General features: G+C 32.5%; 3 protein-coding genes across 8 annotated transcripts in view; 1 reads left to right on the top strand and 2 right to left on the bottom strand.

Moving 5' to 3' along the window:
• The window catches only part of LOC126758295 (GAS2-like protein pickled eggs), a 171,690-nt gene extending 166,882 nt beyond the window's left edge, over positions 1-4,808 (bottom strand). Inside the window, 1 exon segment of the mRNA XM_050472516.1 lies at positions 4,349-4,808. The gene's annotated coding sequence lies outside the window, so the exon portion shown is untranslated.
• Positions 4,809-5,618: 810 nt separating this feature from the next.
• On the top strand, positions 5,619-6,804 carry LOC126759719 (calcyclin-binding protein). The gene is made up of 3 exons (XM_050474760.1): positions 5,619-5,776; positions 5,835-6,004; positions 6,124-6,804. The coding sequence occupies exons 1-3, from the start codon at positions 5,762-5,764 to the stop codon at positions 6,608-6,610; spliced, it is 672 nt and encodes a 223-aa protein (XP_050330717.1). The 5' UTR covers positions 5,619-5,761; the 3' UTR covers positions 6,611-6,804.
• Positions 6,805-7,127: 323 nt separating this feature from the next.
• Positions 7,128-12,377, bottom strand: part of LOC126759713 (uncharacterized) — a 30,711-nt gene continuing 25,461 nt past the window's right edge. For 4 of the 6 annotated variants that reach the window (XM_050474748.1, XM_050474747.1, XM_050474749.1 and 1 more), the window contains one exon: positions 7,128-12,358. In XM_050474748.1, the coding sequence (XP_050330705.1) occupies positions 11,338-12,358 (1,021 nt within the window). In that variant the 3' untranslated portion in view covers positions 7,128-11,337. The remainder of the gene's footprint in view (positions 12,359-12,377) is intronic. The other 2 variants (XR_007667050.1, XR_007667051.1) reach the window with 2 other exon arrangements.

The following is a 12,377-nucleotide window of genomic DNA, read 5'->3' as shown; positions in this document are numbered from 1 at the left end:
CTTAGAAATACAAACAATAGCAGTTTAAAAATATTAATTTTGTAAAAATTGAATTCGAAAATTCGAAATTATTGTTCGAAAATTCGAACTTATTTTTTTAACCCTTTGCGAAAAAATAACCCAATGTTTTTTTAGAAAAACAAAATTTTTATACAAAATAATATTTTTCGAAATAATATTTCAGTGAAATATATTTTTCAAAAATGGGTGCATATAGTACAATTGAAGGATGTCATGTTTCCATTTGCCAGCTTTTAAATGTCTATAAAAAACGCATTTGATCAGGATGAAAACCTAGAACATAATACGAAATTAGCTTAGGAGTGGTTTGTATCAGAAGATTTCCATCAGATCTACATAATGTTCTGGCCAGTGCAGGCACCTGACCGGGAGCTGATTCCAATAGAGAATTTATGAAGAGATGTTAAACGAGTTATAGCAACAGCAAATTTATCAAGTAGAATACAAATTTGACTAGGGTTCAAGCAAGCATGGGCTCAATTCGCTATGAAGCGTTGTAAGAATCTAATCGGCTACATGCAACAACGTCGGTGTATGAATGTATTAAGAAATAAAGGCTTTACGACCAAATATTAGTCAATAGAAAACATTTAGTATTTAAAATTTTAATTGATAACTGGATTTTTCTCTTCATGAAACGACTAATTTTTAAAACTCTTTTCTAAATAAATCTTTTAAGTAAAAAAACGAAAATTTTTTTGATATGGTTGTGAAAATTTAATTCGAAAATTCGAAATTCTTGTTCGAAAATTCGAAATTATTTTTTAATTCCTTACGAACACGATAAACCATTGATTTTGTTTTTTAAGAAAAAAATTTGTACACAAAATAACATTTTTCGAAATAAGTTTTCAGTAAATTTATTTTTTAAAATTGTTTATATAGGTAGAAATAGCCAAAAATTACTTGTGAATGCTATTATATTCGTAGTTTTTATTTTAAACTTGCTTATTTTTGCTTTATAGTTAGAACCAGCACTATTATTTTCATAAACACAGCTGTATGTGCTTATTTACCGCGTGAAAAGAAATAAGTTGTAAGCAGACACGCCCGTCTATTAGCTTAATTCATTGTTTGTCCTTTATTCGAGGAAGAGACAAACTACATACATACATATGTATATTAATAACATTTTGGATAACTAGTTACGTAATAATTAAAATTATTTCTTTAAATTTGAATATATGTACATACACATACATACATATCTAGATATTTTTATAATTTTTTTTTAATAACTGATTTGTAATTCAAAGTATTTAATTTTTTTTGGTTTGTATACAATTTAAAGACTTACAGCTGCTTCTTAGATAACATTACATTATAAATGCTCTTAAACTGACATGTACATACTTATGTATAATACGAATATACACAAAAGATTATTATATCAATACCCTCCTTCTTTACCGACTTTTTGCTACTTTTCGGTGCCAAACAGCAGCGATAAAACCAATTGGCAGTTGCCAGACACTTTTTCGCCGCAGTCGTAGTCGTCCCCCGACCCCTACAGACGCACGGAACGGACTTTACGCTATCTTCTGGCATATGTGCTATATATTATGTACTATATACATATGTATATGTTATTTACATAAATACTAGGAACACTACACAAAGTATTGGCGTGATAAGCCCATCTATAACTTGTGACAAATTGCCTTCTTTACCTTTTCACACATGCACCACATTCATTCATCCATTTGCATGTCTACATACATATACTTGCATTTTAATACATTACTTGTATTTACATACCATAGGTCTGTGAAAGCATTCCCCAAGCCGCAAATTGAAAGAACTATTTCGCACAAATTATTAAAAAAAGACTTCTTGTTAAACACACATACATACATATGCAAATATGTACAAATTTTTGTGTTAATTCAAAGCAAAGCATTGACAGGAATTTCTACTCACATTCTCACACACTTCTCTCACATGTAAATATGTATTTCATAAACACTAAATTTTCCAAGCACTGCACTTTTCAATCACAACTAACCGAGCGGCGCAACTTTAAGGCATTTTCAGAATCAATAGATTTTCCACAACAATAATAACAATGGAATCACAAAACGAACGGAAGCATTTAGCAAAACTGCGGTTGCGACGGAGAAAATGTACGCACTATTCAGGAAAGTTTACACAATTCAATATATATTTATGTATGTATTTACGTGTACGCAAGTATTCAGCAATAACGAGAAATACTAGCGCTTATGGTGGCACAAAAAACCGAAAATTATCAACGTAACTTCCGTGCACGTCTTTATCGCACCGCAGAATATTGCAAACTCTCCAGCAAAAGTGCCGCAGTCGTCTTTAATCTAGCGGTGGTCGTTCTCTGATTGTTGTTTTTTTTTTTGTACTTTTCTAAAGGTACGCAAAACGTAAGCATAAAGGAAAGCACTGATAATTGCATGGGCACACAAGGAATGCGAGCGATTCGCCGAAGTGACGGCCTCGATTGAATCTCTACAAGGCTGGCCGTGAGCGCCTCTGCGCCAGCTGCTACTACTGCTCACAAATGTATTTGGCTCGGTAAACAAGCTCAGCTGATTTGTGGGGTTGACAGCTGTCATAGGGCGCCTTTTTGGAGATTTTCGTTTTATGTTCTGCAAAAGAGAACGCGCGTACGCAATGCGCATGCATCGAGGGGTGGTTCATACTACTACAACAGTGTGTATGGTGTTAGCGTTCACCTTTTAGTAGGTGATTTCAGCTTCCACATTAACCTTTTCAACAGGAAATTCGCAAGGTGCACTTTGAAAGTGCGTACTAGGGAGGCAAGATTTCCATAGTTCTCTTTTAGCAGGATCTCATGTATATAAAATCATAAAGTTTTTTTTAACTGCAAGTAGTGTTTATAAATATTTTAATTGCAAGTCATTTGAGTTGAAAAAAATTTTTTGTGTTTCACAAATTGCCAAACTAATATATAGCCACTCTCTAAATAAAATATGTTCAGGCAGATTGGGAACCGAGTCTATACTTCCCAAACAGGCATTTAAATATAGGATCATCATATGATAAAGAACAATTTCCAGTATGCCGTGTCTTGCGGAAATAAAAAAAAAAGTTGAAAATTAAATAAAAAAATTACAAAATTTTAGGAAAACCTCTAATAAATAAATAAATAAAATTCAAAATGAATAAAAAAAATTCAATATTCCAAGATTCATTTTTTGATAAAATATTTTTCAAAAAGCAAAAAATATCTAAAATGTTTATAAATTTAAGTTTTAATTTTTTCAAAAAATAACCCGAAATGTGTTTAGCTTAGACCACAATGTATAAAAGCAAAAAAAAAATACAAAAATTCAAAATGATATTAAAAAAATTTTTCAAACTCTCATGATCCCTTTTTTAATAAAATATTTTTTTTAAAAAGAGCTTCTTCATAAAAATTTAAAATATGTATGTATGTACATAAAGTATATTTTTTTATTTTTTTTTTCTAAATATGCCTGACCGATCCTTATTTATATACATATGTACATATATCCTTCGTATAGGTATCTATACAATATTCTTTATGACAGTTTAAAAAACCTTTGTGTCTGTTTAATGTTTAAATGAAAAATATTTGTCCGACTTTTTTAACTTCCAAAAAAATTAACGGCCAATCCTTCCGATAATATCAACCATAAGAGAGATAAGCAATATGCCTAGATTTTTAAAATACTTAAAACTGGCAAGCTCAAGACAAGGCTTTTTAATATTACTACAAATATGCAGAAATATCTAATAATAAAAAATATATTTTTTACAAAATAGGAGATTTCTAAAAATTCATGTCAAGCATCGTACTTTTTTAATGCACTGTAAGTAAATCGTCGCGTTGTAAGGCATATGAATTTTACAACCTCTAGTGTCAGCCGCTGTCTAAGCGTAATCGTCACTCATTTTATTTTATAATTTTTTGCTTAATAAGTCACACAGTTCCTAAAAATTATAGTGTTTTATATGCGCTCAGCACGAAATATAAAAATGAAACGATAAACAGCGACAATGACACACTAACAGAAAACATGATTAATTTTTGAACGCCGAACAAAACTGTTCTAATCGCTGTTGTTGTTTTGTCATTGCTCGTGCACTCATTCCCTTTTCCAACAGAACGGCGACAAAAACACACTGTTGATAAGAAATGTTAGCAAATTAAGCGAGCGAACGAGTTACTGCACACTCGTGCTTACAAACACATTCCCTCAAATACACAGATGACACCCACACACATTTGTACAGAAGTATGCATGCGTATGCATGTGCAAACGTGTTAATTAATAAGCACATCATTATTGTAATTTTTGTTTTGACAAACCTTTTCTCTTCCTCCGTTTCCTTTATCACTTTCAGGCGCTGTCTGCCAGCCTGCCTATGTATGTGTGTGCGTGTTGTTGCTGCGCTGAAAAACACTTTCCGTTTCCGCAAATGTTTGAATTAACAAAAAATTTTTTGCAAATTTTCGCAAGAAATATTTCACTTGATTTAAACACTATTCGTACGCATACAATTTCTTGTGATTAATTTTAAAATTGTATAGCGTTTTATTTTGCGTACTGCACACAGAGTGATCACTGGCGAATCCACTTGAGAAATCACAACGAAATCAATTTGCAAGGCAGTTTTATAAAACTCCTTAAACCGTCTTGAAATCAAATTTTATTTAAAACACCGAGTTAAATAACGAAACGACAAGGCAGGCGCAAAACTTAAATGCAAAACACCGCAAACGGAGACGAAGACGGAAACCTCGCGACGCACTATCACGTTTAACAATCGCGACGACGAGCGCATTTGTTATATTCAAACGCAAATTCAAAGATCAACATGAGGCCGCGTCGCTGCTGCGGCAAGTCTAGGCAGACAGCAGTGTTGCCGGCGCATACAAAAATCCCCATTGCGCATAAAAGAGGGAATTCTCGTATGGAGTGTTATGGTAGAGGGTATTTTCTTAAACTGAGTGTGTATGCCGAAGTCTATAATACAATGCTAAGATATATACTAAAACAGTTAATATAAGTTGTTCTGCACGCGAAAAATGCAAGCAAAAGTTGTATATGAGTTAAATCACACAATTTAAATAGCAACTTGTGGCAGCATTGAACTTGATAGACAACAGATGATCGCATGTATATTAAGCCACTGGCTTCCAAATATTTGTTTTGTAAATTTTTTGTTTGTGTCTTAAAATTGTATTGTTTATTTATTAATTTCTTCTATATTTTTTTAATTTTTAATGTTACATGATACCAACTAGGCACGATTCTGTGAGGATGTGGTGTCAAAGAAATATTTTCCGATCAGAACTATTCGCAATTCGATTTTTAATCGATATACATATATCCATGTTACACATAAGGACTTTTTAACCACAACATAAGCAAATCCAAGAGGTGTTATATATTGTTCCAACTTTGAAACACGTGATATAACAGACATAAGACGACAAATGTCATACAATATAACTCATTCTAAAGAGAACTTATCGATATTTATAGAGAAAAATTTTTACACCTTTAATAACAATTTCGAGCAAAGTGGCATACCTGCAGCGTACAGTTTTAAGACCACTGTGATCATTCAACTGCTTTTAGTTACCCTATTTCAAGTTCACACATTTTTCGGCATTATCAAAAAGAGTGGTTAAAACAAAGACAACTATTGCTAGATCCTAATATTACTTAAAATATTATTCCTGTTATTATAAAGTAATACTAAATCTATATTCAAAATGTCTTTCGAAGAGGTGAGTTGCTTAATTTATAAACATTTGCATATATTACAAGGTACATGTGTTCCTACAGCTATTACAAGACGCAGGAGAATTAAGTAGATTTCTTGGCGAGGCCACACGTCCAAGAGTGCGAAATGTCTTGTTACAAGCAAAAGCGGAGGTTGAGAAGGAAATTGTCAATTTAGAAATGAAACAACGAATTGCTGCAGAGAAAAAGGCAGTCGGAGCAACGCCAAGAAGGTAAACACATTTTCTATGCGCTTCTAGAAACATCTACGCGTCATCCTATTCACCAAGACCAATGTACATGCTAAGTGCGCATATGTTATTTATCACATTTTTCTTACATTCACTCACAGGTATTTGGTGGAATTGAATGAGTATGCATGGGATCAAAGTGACAAGTTTGTAAAGTTGTTCGTCACATTGGAAGGTGTCCAAAACATTGACGAATCGAACGTTGTCGCCACTTTCAATGAAAATTCAATGGTTTTGCATGTTAGCGATCTGAATGGCAAAGATTACGGATTGACTATCAATAACTTGCTCGACAGCATCAATGTGGAGAAAAGCTATCGCAAAGTGAAACAAGGTATGGTGGCCATTTATATGAAGAAAAACAATGAAGGCAAGCACTGGGATCACTTAACCACCATACAAAAGCGTCTGAAGCAGAAATTAGATGACGAATTTAAAAGCTCAGATGATGGTAACCCAGAGAATGCGCTCGTAAATATAATGAAAAAGATGTACAACAGCGGCGATTCGAAAACTAAACAAATGATTGCCAAAGCGTGGACTGAAGGCCAACAAAAAGCACATCTTGGGCAAGAACCTGAAATGTAGTTTGAAAAGTTGAAAACATTTTTACACTACACATACTATTTTTGTGTTTCTTATTAAGCAGTTCATAGTTCTTTCGAATACGAAACAACACATTCTAATTTGCGATATTTTGTAGAGCATATATACTGGTATATAAATATTTATTTTTTTGTAATATTTTAAGTGATAATAGAAACCGATATTCCAAGCATAAATTAACAGTTGGTTTTATTGCTTCGCAGTGAGGGATTGGTTAATGGTTAAGTTTTTGAAGAAATGATTATTTTGTATACTGAACACGGCTGAAATATAGCTGCCATATAAACTGTACGTTCAAAATCAAGTCCTTGTACGGAAAACTTATTTATTTGATGAGATATCTTCATTAAATTTAGTTCCAATTATTATTTAAAGTAAGGGTACAATCTGGAGAAATTGTTCGAATCGGACCACTATAGCACTGCCGTAAAATTGAACAATCATCTTGAAATTTCTTACAAGAGAGCTAAAATGAAATGACGTAAATGATACACATTCATTTCCAATACAAGGAAATATATTCATATATATCTTTATTTCATAATTATGGAATGTTTATAACAATAGATGTATGTATGTATGTATGCATGTATCAATTTGCTTCTTAACAAAATACAAATATTCATTCGGTCATTAAACAATCCGGTATACATATGTATGTTATTGTTATTGGTGTTATTTTTGTAGTGGCCTCGTTAATTCAACTATCCCTTTATTATGCTTAAAAAATACCTAATTTATAACCAATTGCAACATTGAAATGTGCACTCTGTTTAAAAACCGTACATTCAGGCACAACACTGTATGGTAAAAATGTTTGTAGGTATATTGTTTACTATGGATGTACATATGTATGTAGGTATGTATGAAAGTGCTTAGTATTTATCATATCATGCTGATCATTCTACTCGGTTCATGTACATGTACATAAATAATCGTGCAACTGCTTAACTGTGTGCATTGTTATTACAATCATATATTTATATGTATGTATATATTTATTCTTCATATGTAATACATTTGTAAATTAATTCTACATACACATTTTGTTGCATTAGCTTGGCTTAAAAAACTATATGCTTGCGTGTATGTATATATGTAGGGCGACAATATATGTATGTATATGTTTTACACCTTCTTTTTCGTTAAAAATGAAGTATAAGAAATTATTACAATTACACTATTTGCAAAAAAATAAATATCAGTGCTTATGTTCGTTAAACAACTAAATAAAAATTAATCAGCAATTGTTGCATTTATCTAGCGAGCGTCCAGCAATTTTTTGCTAAATATTGTAAACTATTTTAGTTGAATTAAAGTTTAAAAAAAAAGTACGTTAGAAAAATACATAAAGTACAAAGTAAAAGTACTCATAACGTTCCATGAAACTGCTTCGGAAAAGTTTTTTGAAAAATTTAGAAAAAATGTATATTTTGCTTTACAACAAAAATATGTCAAACTCAAGATCCAATTACATAGTTTGTGTTATTTGCGAAAAAATTTTAATTTATGGTATGGAAAAAACTGTTTTTTTATTCTCATGAATCCCTTGTTTACATTTAGATGATTTTATGAAAAAAAACTGTTTTTTTTATTCTCATGAATTTCTTGTTTATATTTTGCTGATTTTATGGAAAAAACTGTTTTTTTTTATTCTCATGAATCTCTTGTTTATATTTTGATGATTTTATGTGTTAAATAATCTATTTGTATTCAGTTATCACCCCAAAAACATATTTTTATTGGTTGAAATATTTGAAAAACTTATTTTTGAAACATAAAAACTAAAAAAAACGGCTGACTCTTGACAAAATGCAAATGCATGGTCAAAAAAAATAATAAAAAACTGTGTGCATAAATAATCAAACATTAAAATTCACTGTTTTTTTTAATAAAAAAATAAAAAATAATTTTTGTTTATTCTCATGAATCTTTTGTTTATCTTTCGATGATTTTATGGGAAAAAAACTGTTTTTTTTTATTCTCATGTATCTCTTGTTTATATTTTGATAATTTTATGTGTTAAATAACCTATTCGTATTCAGTTATCACGCCAAAAACACATTTTTATTGGTTGACATTTTCGAAAAACTTATTTTTGAAACATAAAAACTAAAAAAACGGCTGACTTTTGACAAAATGCTGTTTTTGCGCGTTCGACACCAGCTTATATAATCGGATCATGGTAAAAAAAAATAATTTTTATCATTAACTACTGTGTGATTGAAGTAAACAAACATTAAAATTCAGTGAATTTTTTAATAAAAAAAGAAAAAATAAAGCTAAGGCTGTTTGAGGCAAACGTGCGTTGTTCTTAGTAAATGGCTGCCGTTTTTGCAATTAATAAGTTTATCTACTTTTGCATACAGTTGCATGTACATATATATGTAGGTATTTTGCTTTACATTAATAAATAATTTCATACAAGTTAGCATTCCGCATCTCAAATTCATGACGCACTGTATGTAAGTTGCATATTTCTCAGCACGTATGTATGTATTATTGTGTATGCATTTCAATATATATATTTAACAATTAATGCTTAACACTATATATAAGCCTTTATACTCTTGTTCTGTTTAATACATATTATGTGTATGTTTATAACTAATACTTTCGCTAAAACTTTTGTTTTTCAACACAATTATTTATTACTTTATATATGTGTGTGTTTGTAGGTGCTTCTAAGCTTGGTTACAACTGAGCTGCAGTTTTACGATATTATTTCTCAACGATTTGATTTGTTTGACTCAACAAGTTGGACAGACGCATGTATGCGTAATTTATTTACAAAAAACATGCATGATCTCAAGTGTGTGTGTGTGTGTTTGTGTTTTCCATTAATTGCACTTTAAGGCTTATTTCTCACTGATTAACATTGCATAACTATTGTTGCTACTATATATACATATGTATGTATGTAAGTATATTGTAACATACGTTTTTGATATTTTGTTTTTATTAACAATTTACTGCTATTAATGAGCCAATATGAGTTCAACTAAATTAGTACATTAAAATATAATACATACATATATGTACATACATATGTATGTACATATGTAATACCGTAGGCCTTTTGTTTGGTCTATAACCGCAAATAGGTTGCATTATGCTTTCTTGGTAGCCTCGTATGTGGAGCAATTATCTCGCATAACATTTTATGATTTATTTTTCTAAAACACACAATAAATTTGCGTAAAATATTTAATTTCTTTGTAATAATAACAATTTGTTTGTCTTTTTGGTTGCCTAACGGAATGCCACGCATGCGCAGCAGCATTTAAGTGTCAAACAAAAACTCGGACGGATGCCTGCACATATGCAATACACAGTGCAGGAAAATAAAAATACAAAGGAACTCATTTGGAATATTTCAGTGCGTTGCCACAAACATATGCGTTGGTACAAAAAAATACTGGATGTATGAAAAACTATGATTTGCATGTTAGAAATTTAAAAAAGCGCTTAAAAGTTGTAAAAATTTATAATTGAAAAAAAAAAAATGAAATTTAAAATCCAGTTGTGCACTTATATAATTATGCTATATACGTATTTGTAGTTATTGTAGTCTCATACAATTTTATATGCCATCAACTAACTAAAAGTTTTATTGTTTCAAAAAAGTCATTTATTTGTTGTAATTGCTGCAAGTTCAAGTAAAATGAATTCTATTTTAGTATCTCAGCAAACTAATGGCTCTGATTTTTCGCTTATTAAAAGGCTAAACAATTCTTTAAACAGTTTTCGAAACGCGTAGTTCCAAATTCTGCAAACAAAAGCGTTGAACTTAAACTAAAAAATAAATGGACTTCGATACCATTTCCTTTCGAACTTATGCAAGTAGCATATTAGATGTATTTGTGTGTCTATAAATAGCTATTACGTGCTAGAGTCTTCTAATATTTTGTTCAAGCTAGTCTTTCATATATGCCTCCTTACAACTTCAAAATATATTAACGTATAGTAGAGTGTTTTAAACATAAAATAAATACAAATGTATATAGCTGCTTATGTGCGAGACAGAAATCATTTTGTGCGTACTAAAAATTATTTATGTGAGTGTATATAAAAATGGAAGCTGTCTTTTTTCGCCATTTAATGACTTTTTTCTCAAATTTTTTCAAGTTTAATACTTGTTCAGTAATTAATTAAATGTGGATATGTATGTATGCTAAATTTTAAAGCAAAAGGTAAACTGGAATGATTCGTCCAACAGCAGTTTTTTTCATAAATCAGCAGGGCTCTGCTTACTCAATAATATTTAGTTTTGAAATTTTAACTAACTTCCCTGCAAATACTGTAACTTTACTTCTGCTTGGACATTGTTAGACATTTTACACTTTTCTGCTTAAAACTTTATGCTTAAATACTTTTGTTATTAACTAAAATGTGTCACTTTGCATAACACTAATTAGAACTTGAATACTTTTTGCCTGCATGCGACTGTTTTATGTAGTTTTTCTATCTCTAGATTATAACTACTGTCTTATTATATGTGATTACCACGAAAGATACTGTTCCTATATACATATATGTGTATATATATATGTATACATGCCACAGTATATATTATATAATACGCATTCCTTGTTCTTAACTTTGATCTTGGTTTAATATTGTTTTAATAAATGTGTGAGCTCACGCTCTCCAGACGCAGTAAGTCTCCACTTGTTCACACTACACTTTTTCACACTGCGCTGCTTTGTTCATCGCGTAAAGGCACTAAGAAAGTGTGCGCCACCCATATCGAACTGCTGTTCGTAACCCTCTTCGGCCGCATTTGGTGGCGGCACCAAATTACCGGCTATGGCACTTGCCGCCTTCAACTGATCCATGTCCACCATCATGGGTGGCTTGTCGCCGGGCTTCCAACGCCGATGTATGCCCATCGATTTGAGCTTCTGACAGACCGAAGATGGTGAAATGGGGAAGCCTTTCTCGGCGAGGCGTGCCGACACCTTCCAATACTGTATGTTGCTGTCTTCGCGTATGAGTTCGAGTATCTCACGTGTTATCTCCTTGTCGCGTTGCTCGCGCTCGGCTGCCTTTAAACGACGTCGCGGATGTACGAATTTCACCGGCCCGGGCGCTGTGGTGGTGGTGGTGGTGCTGGTGGCTGGTTGCTCGTATTGTGGCGGCGAGGCGGATGGTTGTGATGTGGCGTAATGTTGTCCGTCAAGTAATTGTTGTTGCGCAAGTTGTTGTTGTTCTTGTAGCTGCTGTTGCTGCTGCTGTAGTTGTTGCTTTTGTAAATGTTGTTGTGCTTTTAGTTGTTGCTGTTGGCGTTGCAGTAAACGCAACCGCTCTTGCTGCTGTTGCTGTAAACGTTTTTGTTGCTGCTGTTGCTGGTGTTGTTGTTGTATCTGTAGCTGTTCTTGTCGGTACTGCTCTTGTTGCAGCTGCTGTTGCAAGAGCAATTGATGTGCCATCTGTGACTCAATAGTTTCCGTAACAGCCCCGCCAGCCGCGTCGCCACAAACACTCGACCCGTTTGAAGCACTGCGACCATCTCTCTTGTTGCGATATGACAACGGCAATCCTTTGACAATGGCATCGCGTACCTTCCAAGCGGTCATTTGTGAGACATTCAGTGCGCGTGCTATTTCCATGGTGGATGCATTCTGCGCGACCAGCGTCTTAGCCATTGCATATTTCTCGTCGTCAATGAAAACGTTCGGTTTACGCGGTTTCTTTGTCTGACCTGTGGTGGCAGGCGTTGGAGTCTCCCTAGATCAAAGAAAATTTA

Source organism: Bactrocera neohumeralis, chromosome 5 (genome assembly GCF_024586455.1).
Source record: "Bactrocera neohumeralis isolate Rockhampton chromosome 5, APGP_CSIRO_Bneo_wtdbg2-racon-allhic-juicebox.fasta_v2, whole genome shotgun sequence".
Lineage (NCBI taxonomy): Eukaryota > Metazoa > Arthropoda > Insecta > Diptera > Tephritidae > Bactrocera > Bactrocera neohumeralis.
Note: the sequence above shows the minus strand (reverse complement) of the source record. Positions and strands in the feature narration are given on the sequence as shown.